General features: G+C 38.6%; 1 protein-coding gene across 1 annotated transcript; it reads right to left on the bottom strand.

Annotated features, from left to right (window-relative positions):
• Positions 1–783: 783 nt before the first annotated feature.
• Positions 784–14,408, bottom strand: snapc2 (small nuclear RNA activating complex, polypeptide 2). Its single transcript, XM_033983334.2, has 7 exons — positions 14,114–14,408; positions 10,247–10,423; positions 6,925–7,012; positions 6,506–6,649; positions 5,980–6,132; positions 5,509–5,597; positions 784–3,010 (listed from the first exon to the last, which is right to left on the bottom strand). The coding sequence occupies exons 1-7, from the start codon at positions 14,321–14,323 to the stop codon at positions 2,513–2,515; spliced, it is 1,359 nt and encodes a 452-aa protein (XP_033839225.1). The 5' UTR covers positions 14,324–14,408; the 3' UTR covers positions 784–2,512.
• Positions 14,409–15,467: the final 1,059 nt, after the last annotated feature.

Genomic DNA, 15,467 nt, shown 5'->3' with positions numbered 1-15,467 from the left:
GTATGTGAGGTGGGCGGGGGAGCTGGTGGAGGGATGGATGCAAAGTTTTATATTTGATTGTTTTTTCTTTTCCATAGAGACACAACATTTCTTGTAATATTTTCTGTAACCAATTTATGAAATTTGACAAATAGCAATTACTTCTGTTATTATTGAATTTTTTATCTTAATAACCTGATTGGATAATATATTGGTAATGTATCCCGTTTATCACTACAGCAATAATAGCCTATCATGATAATTATATAACAGTTGGCAAATCATCAATCAAATAGAAATCTGAAATATTCAGGTATGGAAATTTAAGAACTGATCTAGCCAACAAAGCTACCAATGTTGACTTTAAATGTGCACTATGTAACTTTTCTGGTGGAGGGTCTGCCATTTGCTTGTTTCTATGGACATGCTATTCCTTTGCCAGGAATTTTCCACAGTATAGCTATATCCATTTCCATGGAGATGAGCCATCACTTGACACTATCAAGCCAAGTTACAGCGCAATTCTGTGGAGAGGTGAGTCCGCTCATAGTTTTATAGTTAAAAAAAAACAAAAACTAGATAAGTTTAATACTATACGGTGGAACATTCCAGGCAAACTAATAACATTTCCACAGAGAGAAGCAGATGGCAAACCCTCCACTAGAAAAGATACATAGTGAATCTTTAAGTCAAACTTCTGACATCTTCCATTAACAATCAACTCAACCCAAAATTATTAACTGGAAAAAGACCACTTAAAGCCTCAGTATGGAACTTTTAGACAAACAATACACTACATAAAATAGTATCATGTTCATTTTTATTGCAAACACGCATCTTTACTCTGAGTGGGCTTACAAGTACGGTTTTTAATTTCTGTTTCATGGTTCTGTGACATACTGTTACTTTAATACATAATTCAAAATCAACATGTAACTTATTTACAGTGAAGTACACTAAACAAAAATGCTATTTGATCAACTTGAAAGTTCTACTTCTTACATGACAGCCAATAATATGTGATTATAAAAAATGTAGAAGTGATGTTGCAAACTGGTGAATGTGTAACCTGATAGGAGCAGGGAGTGTTTGGGTGGGCCCGAAAGATGGTGATTTTTGACCCCTCTCAACTCCAATACAGGGCGTCAACAGACACAAATATGAGCTGTTCCATGTTCCATATCGCAATAAAACTAGTACTTTGATCCAGACGACACCTCCTGGAAAAAGTTTTATGTGAAAAAAAAACTACTCATAACTGCAGATGGAGCAATAAGGGGTATAAAAGATTTCCTGATTAAAGTTGTAAATTTGTCAACTTGAAAGGTGTGTTCAAAAGTCCATGGCAATAAGGTGTGCAATTGTCCGGACAAATACGAGACTAGAGTGAACGTTTCCATGGTAACGAGCAGTAACAGGTTGGGTTTTTGTTCAGGGAGTTGTGTAAATGAAAGGGTGGGGTGCAAATGATTTAATGGGAGGAATGCAGTTTTTGAATGAAATGTCTAAAATGAAAATTTTAATTGTTGTACCCAATTTAGTTAGGAAGAGGTGGATGGAGAACTGTTACTTAAACTACTCAAGTACTACTGAGTAACTGGATATTAGTACTGATATTTAAAGCTACAATATGTAAAAAGTTTGTTCTAAACTGTGAGCACATTTGGATCTCCCTAAACTTGACTCACTGAGAGGAGGACCTCTTATTGCTTGTTACCATGGAAACTTATCTATCTCCATGGAGAATGTTCAAAAGTATGGTTTTAACTTTCCATTTCTATGGAATCATGTAGGTGCAACCTCCAGAAAGTTACATACTGTATAGTCCAATATGGATTTTTCTATTGCCTGACCTGCCAGTCACTTTTTAACATTCTTGTCAAATGCTGGGGTCTGCCGCCGGACCATAAAGTGCATCAAACAACTGATGCTAATGGTGATTTAAATAAACAATAATTTGGAAAAGTGCTAGCAAGCATAACAAAAAGAGCGTAGGACACCATCCATCCACTGACTCCTTTCGATACAATTAAAATATGGTTATGTCCATGAGTTACTTACTACTGTGGTCTGCTGCCATCCAAAATGTGTGTTGTTTTTATTTAAAAAGCCTCAGCCTTAGCCTGAATGCGCACTCAGGTGCCCAAAAGTACCTTAAAGGCACTGTACTTGATTTTACGGTCTTCAAAATATGAAAAACAGAACTATTTCATTTTAAACAGTTTGCAGTGGTCCTAAGTTATTCCTCACTTACCTTCACTGCAATGAGTTATGATATTTCACAAATTTGAGAGGCTAGCGCTAATGCTAGCAACAACTAGCATGCTAACAGAGCACTTCCAGATTTTCAGAGGATAACACACTTTACAATTAGATGCACACTGCATACAGCTGTTTTATTTCTTCTTTAAGAGCTGTTTATACAATACATTGGTACTGGGGTAAAACAAATTTTGCTCAAGTACACAGAAAAAATATGGTACAGTGCCCTTAACAATCCTCCATAATACTTAATGATGGAATATAAGTTGTGTCACGTGTCTGTCTGAGCCTTACGGGACATCAGGCTGACCGGGATGAGAAAAGGGTTGAGTGGAGCATTTTGCCTGAGACTAGTATTCCGGATGCTACTGTCCCCTTGAGTCTCTGTGGGTCTGGTTGGGGGGGGCTGGTGGTTTGTCGGTGCGGTTGGAGGATCTTGTTTGGCTGTGGATCCAGTTGTAGGGAGCTGGTGCTCTGTGGGTCCGGTTGTAGGTGGTTGCTGGTGCTCTGTGGGTCCGGTTGTAGGTGGTTGCTGGTGCTCTGTGGGTCCGGTTGTAGGTGGTTGCTGGTGATTTGTGGGTCTGGATGAAGGTTGGTGGTGGTCTGGGGGTCCGTTTGGTGGTGGTTGGTGGTGTGGAGGTCCGGTTTGTGGTGGTTGGTTGTGGTCTGTGAGTCCGGTTGGAGATTGTTGGTGGTTTGGAGGTGGTATTCCTGCGGGCTGCTGTTGTTTGACCATTTTGTCAGCACCCGATAACAGATTCTGGTATGACTGAAATACAAAATACAAGGATAGAAATAGCTTGCCAGATAAAGATGACTTTGTGACTTTTCCCCCTTAGTCCAAACTTCCATACGTTTCAGACTTTATTCATTATATTTATTTATTTATTTCAGACTTTATTTATACACATTTATGGAAACCACGAAAAATAAGATCTGGTTTAAGATCTAGTTAGTGCCTTTAGTGAAATGGATTGTGAGCGAATGCTTATTTATTTATTTATCTTTTTTATACAGGGGAACCCAATGAGAGCACTTGGGCTCTCTTTTTCTTGAGCGTCCTGTTTAAAATACAACACACAAAAAATCTGTCATCAGATTATTAAATTCCAATTGTAACACCAATGTCTCCAATTTTGCTTCTCCTTGGAGTGTGAAGCAAAACGGCTAAAAGCCCTCTTTCCCATCTCACGTCTGGTGTGACTAGTCCTTAGACTTACAGTGGGGCAAAAAAGTATTTAGTCAGGCACCAATTGTGCAAGTTCTCCCACTTAAAAAGATGAGAGAGGCCTGTAATTTTCATCATAGGTACACTTCAGCTATGAGAGACAGAATGGGGGGAAAGAATCCAGGAAATAACATTGTAGGATTTTTAATTAATTCATTGGTAAATTCCTCAGTAAAATAAGTATTTAGTCACTTACAAACAAGCAAGATTTCTGGCTCTCACAGACCTGTAACTTCTTCTTTAAGAGGCTCCTCTGACCTCCACTCATTACCTGTATTAATGGCAGCTGTTTGAACTCGTTATCAGTATAAAAGACACCTGTCCACAACCTCCAAACTCTATTATGGCCAACACCAAAGAGCTGTCAAAGGACTGTGGGAGCAATTATTAGAAAATGGAAGACATCCAAGATCACTGATAATCTCCCTCGATCTGGGGCTCCACGCAAGATCTCACTCTGTGGGGTCAAAATGATCACAAGAACGGTGAGCAAAAATCCCAGCACCACACTGGGGGACCTAGTGAATGACCTGCAGAGAGCTGGGACAAAAGTAACAAAGGCTACCATCATAACACACAACTCTGCCAGGGACTAAAATCCTGCAGTGCCAGACATGTCCCCCTGCTTAAGCCAGTACATGTCCAGCCCGTCTGAAGTTTGCTAGAGAGCATTTGGATGATCCAGAAGAGGATTGGAAGAATGTCACATGGTCAGATGAAGCCAAAATAGAACTTTTTGGTAAAAACTCAATTTGTCGTGTTTGGAGGAGAAAGGATACTGAGTTGCATCGAAAGAACACCTTACTTATGAAGCATGGGGTGGAAACATCATGCTTTGGGGCTGTTTTTTCTGTAAAGGGACCAGGACAAATGATCTGTGTAAAGAAAAGAATGAATGGGGCCATGTATCGCGAGATTTTGAGTGAAAACCTCCTTCCATCAGCAAGGATGAAAATTGAAGATGAAACGTGGCTCAGTCTTTCAGCATGACAATGATCCCAAACACACCACCCACGGGCAATGAAGGAGTGGCTTCGTAAGAAGCATTTCCAGAGAGTCTCCAGATCTCAACCCCATAGAAAGTTTTTGGAGGGAAATTCCCTAAAAATCACTGCTCTAGAGGAGATCTGGATGAAGGAATGGGCCAAATTACCAGGAACAGTGTGTGAAAACCTCTTACAGAAAACGTTTGCCATTGCAAACAAAGGGTATATAACAAAGTATTGAGATGAACTTTAAAAATAAGTTTTTTGTTTTTTTTTATCTCAGTTTGTCTCTCATTGTTGAAGTGTACCTATGATGAAAATTATAGGCCTCTCTCATCTTTTTAAATGGGAGAACTTGCACAATTGGTGCCTGAATAAATACATTTTTGCCCCACTGTATATAGTCATGTGATCTGGTATTAAAATCAATGATTAACATGCATGTGAGGTATTCTGGCAGGTTTTGTAGTACCTTATAGATAAATTACATACAGCGTTCTCTTCTAACAGAGAGTGATGGCCAACCCACTTTTTTTTTAATAGAGAATAGTTTCAAATCCATCCCCTGTAATAAAACAAAGGGCAAAGTGAAAGAGTGGATACAACAATTTTAAAGTAGAGGCTGAAGTCTGCATGTACACCACATCCTCATAATCTAGTACAGTGAGGAAGGTTGCTTGCACTATTTCTTTTCTGTGATTTATTGGGATACAATATTTGTTTCTGTAACAAAATTATAATGTAGGTTTTAAAGTGTTACATAATTCTGAGATATGTTTTTTTTAAAGGATAAGTTTTCATCAAGCCAAAATCCAAGATATTTAGTGTGTTGACTCTTTCAATGGATTTACCGTATAAAGATGTTATAAAGACTGACCGATTGGCTGACTTTAGAACCTTAGCTGAAAACCCGAGTACGCAGGCATCCCACCCAGACACATGTCAAAACATGCCAAAACATATCCACTCAAAATGGCTCACTCCCAGAATGACCACTCCTCACTATTTCCTCACTAAATGCAGGTTTGATAATAAAGAGCTTTTGTGGAATACCTGGGTGAAACGCTGAATGAGTGGATCAGAGTCCAGAACAAGGAGCTCCTCAGGGAGAGCCATCAGGAGATCCAGAACTACTGCACTCTCTGAAGACACAAGCACACAGGTACTACATTATTGGTTACATTGATAAAGGTAAGTAACATGTTTCTAATGGTTTATAACACTAGTGCATGGTGACCTTTATGGGTAGGAAAGCAGACTTGGGTTAGGCATCAATATCTAGAATTCCTGATTGGCTATTAATGCTGCAAAAATCTGTTTATATTTAGATATGTATTGTTTAGCTATGTATTGAACTACAGTAGATGCCATGCCATGGGTTAGGGTTATAAATTAAGTAGGCTTAAGGAAACAGTAAGCTTTGTTAAAAAAAAAAAAAAAAAGATAGAAACGTTATTGCTACTTTCTTGTTAGAATGGACATAAAATTTTGTGATACTGATTTAATGCACTTCCAGTCCCTTACCCATAGGGCTGAGCTTGCATGGCTGGCTGGGCCTATGGAGGGCACTGAGATATTGGTAGATCTTCTCAAAGCTCACCTCCCCCATGGAGCTGGGGAGGGCGGTGATTCTCGCAGTCAGCTGGGGGTGCGTGCTGGGGACTACTGAGCTTTGGGCTATAGACGGGTGATATCAACAAAATAAATATTACAATCTTTTATATTAAAATAGATGTGTTGAGTAGACCAAAACTGAATGGCATATTGCTCAAGTAAAAGCAAAAAGTAGTTATCACAAAATTACAAAAATGTGTAAAATACAAACTACATGAGCATCGAGTTACATATGATTTAGTATTGGGAGTACTTTGACTAAACAAAGGCAAATATAGGTATTTCCAAAGAGTAGATCATAACATGAAGTTGCGTGATCTTATCTGTAAGTTCATTTTATTTTTTTTCTACCAGCAAATGGCCGATGTGAAACCTGTCTCCCCCTCTCATCATATTGTGTCATAATTTGTAAATAATATCCTGAAACGTCTCGCACCCTTCCGATCATGCCTCGTAGCATGTGTCTGCAGACTGGGTTTCTTCACTTTCTCAGTAACAACAGGAGACTGGACAGATGGACTTTTGGACACTGATGGTGACTGGCTAAGCAGTGGTGATGGATTCGAGGCTGGACACATACCTGGGAAAGACACAGTTTTAATATTTAATTTAAATTACCTGGAATGTTCCCTAGAATTTAATTGAACCTGTATATCTTTTATTTATTCAATTAACTTTATGCAACTTTACTTAGGGCTATCACCTGCTTGTCACCATGAAGACAGATATTTAGACCATCCTAGGCAAAGCAATAACATCTCCATTGAAACAAGTAGTGGATCATCCAACAGAAACGTTACATAGTGCACCTTTGATGAATTCTTTGGCAATAGTATTGGAAGGAGTGGTACATACCTTTAGACAGTGGTCTATCTGTGCTGTGATGGATATGAGACGTGTTGCCCTTTAGCGAACACGGCTCGGTGGATGCCACAGTTAGCACCTAAACAATAAAAATGTTTCAATAACCTGAGAAGCACATTGGCCTAAACGCCCCAAAAATTGACAAAAAGATATATTTCATAAACATTATATGTGTGTCCTTAGATATGAAGTACTGGTACATGTTCAAATCAAATATTAAACCATTTGGTATTATATATTTCAGTATTAAAAAAATATAATTTTATATTAAGGCAAAGGTTGCCAGGAAGCTCCTCACTTTATGTTGCCAGATTCTACAACTAAAACCAGTGGGCACTAAATCCAAAAGGGCTCTCTGTAACATGTGTCCTCTCAATATATTTATTTATTGACCTTTATGTAAACAGAATAGTCCATCTAAGATCAATGTCATTTTCAGGGGAGTCCTGGCTCCAGAGGGAGGTCTGTTGTACATATTTCATAAGGCAGTTAATGAGATTAAAGAGCATTTTTCTCAAACTAATACTATAGAGGTATATGTTACCTGTTATTGAAAAAAGTTTGATTTTAGCTTTGTCAACTGTTCAGTAATCCACACGTTTATCCTGAGAGTATGGTGACACAAGCGATCCATATTTGAATTATTGTATTTAATTACATTTTTGAAGGCATTTGGAGTATAAATGTTATGGCCCCTACTGATCAAAAAACCTCAGATTACAGATTATCATATTTTCTGAACTATAAATCGCACCAGCAAAGAAATGCACAATAATTAAGAAAAAAACATATAAATTGCACTGGACTATAAGTCACATTTTTGGGGGAAATTTATTTGACAAAATCCGAGATCAAGAACAGACATATTACCTTTAAAGGCAAGTTATAATAACAACAATAAAATAGAGAACAACAGGCTGAATAGCAGTACAGCATAGTAATGTAACACATAGACAACAGTGTCTGGTATGTTTACGTAAAATATTAACAGTTAATCAGATAAACTATGCTAACGTAAAATATGCCGGTTTATCAACAAATACGAAGGGCGCGAGAGTTCTTTTCACTGATGTTTGCTGTGGTCTTACTTCTTCATCACAGTTCACACCGTAGAACTAGCAAACGTATAAAATATAGCATAAGCTCTGGCTCATATTACATACGCACAAAAAATTGCATATCAACGCATGGAAAAAATACATACCACTTTGGCCTACAAGTAAACAAACTGGTGAATCTGAAACTTTATATTTTACTTTTCAGTTGTTTCTTAAATAGTGCTCTGTCTACAGGAAGTAGTTTTCGCGACCTTAAACTAGACTTATGATAAACTAAATATTTACAATATTGTTTCAAATGAAAAATTATCACATTATATGGCCTTAGAAATGAAAAAATAAAATAAATACGGGGAAATTAAATATGAAATGTGTAAAAAAACAGGTCAAGTACATTTTCTTACAGATATTTCTCACACACCATCGCCATCTAGTGGTCAAACAAGTGAACTGTAACATGTATAATCAACCATGTTTAGCTAAAAACTGACACGGCAGACTTGCACATTTATCACTGATACAGACTTGAACTGAACCTTTCTCTCCTTAAAGACATGAGTCTTTGTGTTGAGGAGATTAATCTATTGTGGGGTGAGCTGAAGTGTCCTTTATCTCCCCTTATTGTTAGCTAACAAGATGACTAAGCTCTGCACAGTCACAGAAACAACAGATAAACTACTTTCAGTTTCCATTTTGCTGTATAAAACTAATTTGAGCTAAAAAAAATAAAAATTAGGCCAAGAGGCAAAGAAACGTTGAGGGGCATTTTTCAAACAAAATTATGCCAGTGTCTAACCTCTATAGGTTGTGTTCCAGAATTTTATGACTTACATTTTTAACTGAGGGCAGGGTCTACATATAACTCTATGGGAGATTTATTGTTTTGGACAGAAATATCAATACTTATGATTCACAGATGTTAAACCTTGTTTGGGATTGGCTCCACAAACGTGTCATTTTAAATTCCCTTCAACTGACACCAATGACATCTTTGGGATTGAAACATGGCAGTACCTTCTATTGTAGTATTGTGAAAAAATATATTAACTTTTGTTTATTTGTCCTGACAGAGAAGATGTTTGTATCAGCAGAGATATTACCCATAAACCAGGACAACAAATCTGCAATCTGACAGTTAAACAACAAATTCCACCATAGAATTATGACATGTCCTCCAGCTCAGTTTAAACTACAGGGATCCTAGAATGTTATGATGTCAGGGTTCTAAGCCTATGGAGCACGTTTCAACATTGGGTCAGGACACTTCAGCATTCTTCCATAAGAATAAATGCAATTAGGTCCACCAAAAGACATGTTTCACTAACTTTTTCCCACATAGTTTAGATGTTGTATATCTTTTATACAATAGTGTTGGTTTGGATTTTTATGTTAAAAAAATTATATTTTTAAGGCAACAAGTTTCACCATGTTAAATACATACAAGAGTTGCAATGCGCTCTCAAGTGGCTGCTAACGTATACTACACTTAACAGTTTCAGCAACAAAAAAAAAGTTAAAAAAAATTCACATTGCATTTTTTTAATCTAAAATCTGGAACAAATCATAAATATGAAGGATTAATGTACTGTGAACATAAAACTAAAGTATCATGTCAAATTTGGTGTTACGTTGGGAGTTACACGCTCAGAAACTCCCTCTCTTTTCTTGGGCCTTCTGTCTTCAAGCTGCTGGCCCTAGCACTTTAGCAGAGTTTGAAAAAAGTTACGAATGGCAAAGAACTGAAATCAATGGAAATTATGGTCTTGCCATCAATCTGCCAATGGAACTATGGATGGAAATTAGCCTGCATGGCTAACTTTGGCACATTTACATGCTGTACTAATAGATGCTGATTAATGTGCACTGTCCCATATTTAATAAAAAAACCCATAAATAATAGTTTTCTCCTACTTGTGTTTTTACCCATATAAATGTTTATTTTGTACTTAACTGGGTTTAACAGTTACATTTACATTAATTGGCTGCTAGCTTAGCTACAACTATTAAACTCAACTACTATTTGAAGCAGTACATTAGTGTAACTGAATTTAACTTGTGAAAGGATTATTCTTTTTTTCCTGGCTTTGTTGTTCCACTTAAAATTACCAGATAAAGAAAGTAAAGTCTCAGGCTTTGCATCTGTTTGACATCTTGAGACAACATCTGTTTTTGTTGTTCAAGTTGTATTTGAAAAGTCTTCATGCAGCTTCACTGATTTCTATGAACACAATCTATCATAAAAACCTGTTCCATACCTGGGTGAAGGCCAGGGAGAGGGCCTCTTCCACCTGTCCTCCGCTCACAGCAGAGGCCTCCTGCATCCATAGCTCCAACGGTCTCCTGTCTCTCCTCTGCTCCCTCCTCTCTGCACGCTGCTTGGTCTTGGCAAATAAGACCACCTTCTCCTTCAGACTGTCCAGAACAGAGTTTATCTGTGAGAATAGGAAGGATATGTATCAGGGTAAGACAAGACCTCTTTTGCTTGTGTCGGCTCATGTATAGTTATAATCTATGACACCTGTGGATCATTGTTATAATTTGCACATTTTAAATCGCAATATTCATTTAAAATGACTAAATAAAAGAAATAAGTCAGCTGACTTCTGTGGTAGAAAACTGCAGTGCCCAATGGGAGCTGCTGTTGATGTAAACGTCATCGCAACAAAACGGTGCATGCTGTCACCATCTCTGCGATGTTGCCAAATCCTACGAGTATCACCAATTACAAAAATTTAATTGGAGAACGAAGTGCCGGGAAGTTGCCGTATGCCGGTGGAGGTGAAAACAGGGATTTATTGGCAATGTGGCATCTTGAAAATAAACGATTAAAGATTGCTCAAACATGAACAAATCACTCCAAATACAACTTGAGTAAATGGTGAGGGGAAACAACTATAACATGGTTAAAAGCTCTGAAAAGCCAATTTTGCATAATAGGTCTGATATAAGTTGCAAATATAAGTAATGCATCTCAAGAAGGCAATTAAATGAAATGCAATCATGAAAAAACGTTTTTATTGTGTATCTACCAAATAATTATATATATATATATGTGTGTGTGTGTGTGTGGAGGGGGGGGGGGGGGGGGGGTGTACAGTGAGGCAAATAAGTATTTGAACACCCTGTGATTTTGAAGTTCTCCCACTTAGAAATCATGGAGGGGTCTAAAATTTTCATAATTTTTCATCTAAAAAAAAAAAAAAAAAATCACATTGTATTTTTTTTTTTTTTTAATGATTTATTTGTATGTTACTGCTGCAAATAAGTATTTGAACACCTGTCCATCAGCTAGAATTCAGACCCTCAAATACCTGTTAGTCCATCTTTAAAATGTCTTCTTCTTCTAATAGTGTTTTATGGCGGTTGGCACGCAACTAGAAATGATGCATTACCGCCACCATCCGGTATGGAGTGTGGGCCGGGACGACCCCAATAGCCTTTCTATACCCTCTTCATCAGTTTTGTGGAGATAAGATACTTTGTTATTGCTCTGAGTACACAATCTTGTTTAAATCCTTGTAAAATGTCTTTTAATTCGCAGCGAATACTATTCTGATGAAGTCTATCTTTTAAAATTCTACGTTGCAACTGATATTTTGGACAATATATGATTACATGTTCAACAGTTTCCTGACAGCTACAATAATCACACTCCCTCGTTTCATGCTTTCCTATAATTTTAAGTGTGCCATTTAGTCTTGTGTGACCCAACCTCAATCTTGCCAATACATCCTCCTCCTCCCGGTTCTTGCAACCCCATTCCGCTGTTTTACCCTCAACTCTTCCCTGCAGATTGTAATAAAACCGGCCCTTAGGGCATGAATCCCATTTACTCTGCCATTGTTTTCTTACCCTATCTTTAATGATTGTCTTAATTTCTGATTTACTATATTTTACTGGGAAATCTACCTCCTCCTTTGCAGCTCCTCCTTTTGCCCACTTATCTGCCAGCTCATTCCCTTCCACCCCTATATGTGCTGGAACCCACATGAAAATGGCATATTTCTTTTGTCTGTTTATTCTTTCCAGTATTTGCCCTACTTCCCAAATTATGTCTTGTCTCGTCTCTGACTTGAATGTTTTAACACTTGTCACTGCACTGCTTGAGTCTGAAGCGTTCACATTCTGCTTTAGCCCATTCTCCTTCACCCAAGTCAATGCCAAGAGTATTGCCAGCAACTCTCCTGTATAAACAGCCACATTGTCACTTGTCCTCTTTTTAACTGCAACACCTATATCTGGAATAACATATGCTATGCCCACCTTCCCATTCGCTAGCTTTGAAGCATCAGTATACATTATTAAATGTTCAGAGTACTTTCCACAGATATATTCATCAACTCCCGCACTACTGCATTTCCTCCCCAGGAGTCCTAAATCTACTACAGGTTCTTTAAGCAACCACGGAGGCACCCCAGCGATCGGGACTGTAGGACTTAATTCCAAATGGGCTATTCCTGCCCCTTGCGCCATACCCTCTGCCACCCACCCAAAGCTGGTGAAGTTTGCCTTTTCTTTTTCCTGACATGGTTTTAACATGCTCAGTCCGCTCTTTAAAATGTCCACCTCCCCTCCACTTATTATCCTAAATTAGAAGCACCTGTTTGAGGTCGTTAGCTGCATAAAGACACCTGTCCACCCCATACAATCAGTAAGACTCCAACTACTAACATGGCCAAGACCAAAGAACTGTCAAAATGCACAAGAGACAAAATTGTAGACCTCCACAAGCCTGGAAAGGGCTACGGGGCAATTGCCAAGCAGCTTGGTGAAAAAAGATCCACTGTTGGAGCAATTATTAGAAAATAGAAGAAGCTAAACATAACTGTCAATCTCCGTCAGACTGGGGCTCCATGCAAGATCTCACCTCGTGGGGTCTCAAGAATCCTAAGAAAGGTGAGGAATCAACCCAGAACTACACAGGAGGAGCTGGTCAATGACCTGAAAAGAGCTGGGACCACCGCTTACAAGGTTACTGTTAGTAAGACACTAAGATGTCATGTTTTAAAATCATGCATGGTACAGAAGGTTCCCCTGCTTAAACCAGCACATGTCAAGGCCCGTCTTAAGTTTGTCAATGACCATTTGGATGATCCAGAGGAGTCATGGGCAATATTCCCTCTAATTTTTCACGAGTCTGAGCAAACACACAAACTCCCTGAGCGGTCCCATGGACCACTGTGAGCGACATCAGACGTGCGCACTGTGGTCATGCTGCATCACATCCATCCAAGTTAAATGGTTTATTAAAAGTGTGAAATGACCGTATTTACATTTCTGTTATAAGACTTTTAATTAAGTGCTTTAGCTACTTATACAATGAAAATGACAAATCTTGCTCATGACCTGTGTAGTATGTTAATGCTATTGGAAGTATAAATATTTCATTTTAACTATGGCAAAACATGAGCTTCCAACCAACCCAAGCCAACTGTAAACTCCAATGTTGAAAACACACTTAACATTTTTATTATAAAGCTCTGACTTGTATTATGAGTATAAGCCATTGTGTGAAGCTTTTGCTGTGCACTGAGTGCACAAATACTTATTTGCCTCACTGTAATATATTTATTATCTCAAAATCTTGTCTTGTCTCATCCTTGTGTGTCATGTTGGGGGTAATGGTGTACCGTTCCTAAGTAACCTGCATTGCCAGTGCCTTACCTGCAGATAGAGGATACAAGTTTTTCTCATTCTCAGTATATGGACAGGCCTCATAGAAAGCTCAGAACCTTCAGAATGCACTAGCACTGATTGTCTGCAGGTGTTGGGGTTTGGTAGTGACCATTGAGATCAGAGAGACTAACCGATAAATACTTTATTGATTCCCAAATGAGGAAATTCAGGTGTAACGTGAGGCTCATTCTGCTTTCTGATTGGACAATCGTCTTGAGAATTAAAAACACAAAATTTAAACAATTTGGCCATCATGTCTAGCGTTTTTGCAATTAATAAGTATTATAGCTGCTGATAATAATTAACAAACATTTATTTTCTAACCTAGTTCATGGTATAAAAGGATTCACTGCTTAAGTTTCACATTTCTCAAGTGTGTAACTCTGCCTATGGGCTGTCATATCCCTCTTTACACACAAGCCCAGCAGACAGGTCGGTCATGTCACCTCTTCCAGCGTGCGTGAAGGCAGCCGCTCCTTGACTCGCTCCGGGTCCAGCGGCTCTCCGGACAGGTCTCTGGGGCGCAGTTTGGTGAGAGCGGTCAGCAGCTTCCTCTGTTCGCTCCCCGGCCACTTACACAGGCTCCTCCCCTGGTGTTCTGGCACCGCGCGCAGCTCCCGGCTTGTCCTCGTGCGCTTACGAGGCGGAGGCTTCATAGTCAGCTCCTAGATCTTCTCTGGACTAAACTTTACCGAATCTGACTGACCCACACCGCTGCTGACTTTCTGCTTCCTGCGCTACGGTGGTGAAGGTGGAATGACAACAAAAGTACCGCCCCTACTGGTCTGGATGCCATGTAACATGCAGATATGTGTAATGCTGCTATCTGCTGTCTGTTTTGGGAACAGCTTCTACATTTATTTTTCTGTGCATAACAACATAATCTACATTGTATACATCATAAGATATTTTATTTTAGCGCCTAATTACCGTATTTATGGACCCACATAAGACAGATATATTGAGCTATCTTTTCTATTTTCAGTTGAATACAAAATACATTTAAAAAAAATGCAAAAATACAATTGTCGACAGCCTATTGCATGCTGTATATATGAATGGATAAAGCGTATATGACCTTGTTTTGCGCATAGATCATGCAGCAACAGCAACATTTAGGATGCATAAGGAGGCGTATTATTACTGTTGTGTGAACTGCGTGTATGTGTGTGCAGAGGCAGCCTGATGCCGCTGGATGAGTCACCACTTCACCACGTGACTCCATGAATCATCACCTCTGTGAAAATGAGCAGAGCAACATTTCACCAAAGGCATTTGTAGGAACATGAATGTACAGGATCATGTGGATTTAGCCTACTTACATAAACATTCAACTTGGGGATCATGACTTTGTAGGCATGTCTTCTAATTCAGTATCTCAGAGATGTGCAATTTATTAAGTGTGGTTTCAATTATTGCTCCAATGCAAATTAGAGTGTGTTTGATGAATCCTATAATAACCGATGATGAGTGGAGCTAAAGTCTTCCTCTAAAGGTTAACTTGTGACAGTAATGACAAAACATGAATCATTGTTTCAAATAATTAGCCTATAATTTCAATACCATCACTAGGGTATAATTATATTTACCATTAACCATAGGATACTAGGTCAGAGCATCTACCTCCAGCATGTGTCAGCCCGTGTAGGTCCTTCTCCCTCATGACTGCTGCTCTCGAAGTTCTATAGCACTTAAAGGGCGTACATTATGCTATTTTTTGATCTATGTTATAATGTGGTTTCCTCATCAAAAACATACTTGGAGTTGTGTTATATTTCATTCACCCATGTTTAACACTCA

Source organism: Periophthalmus magnuspinnatus, chromosome 18 (assembly GCF_009829125.3).
Source record: "Periophthalmus magnuspinnatus isolate fPerMag1 chromosome 18, fPerMag1.2.pri, whole genome shotgun sequence".
NCBI classification, from domain to species: Eukaryota; Metazoa; Chordata; class Actinopteri; order Gobiiformes; family Gobiidae; genus Periophthalmus; species Periophthalmus magnuspinnatus.
Note: the sequence above shows the minus strand (reverse complement) of the source record. Positions and strands in the feature narration are given on the sequence as shown.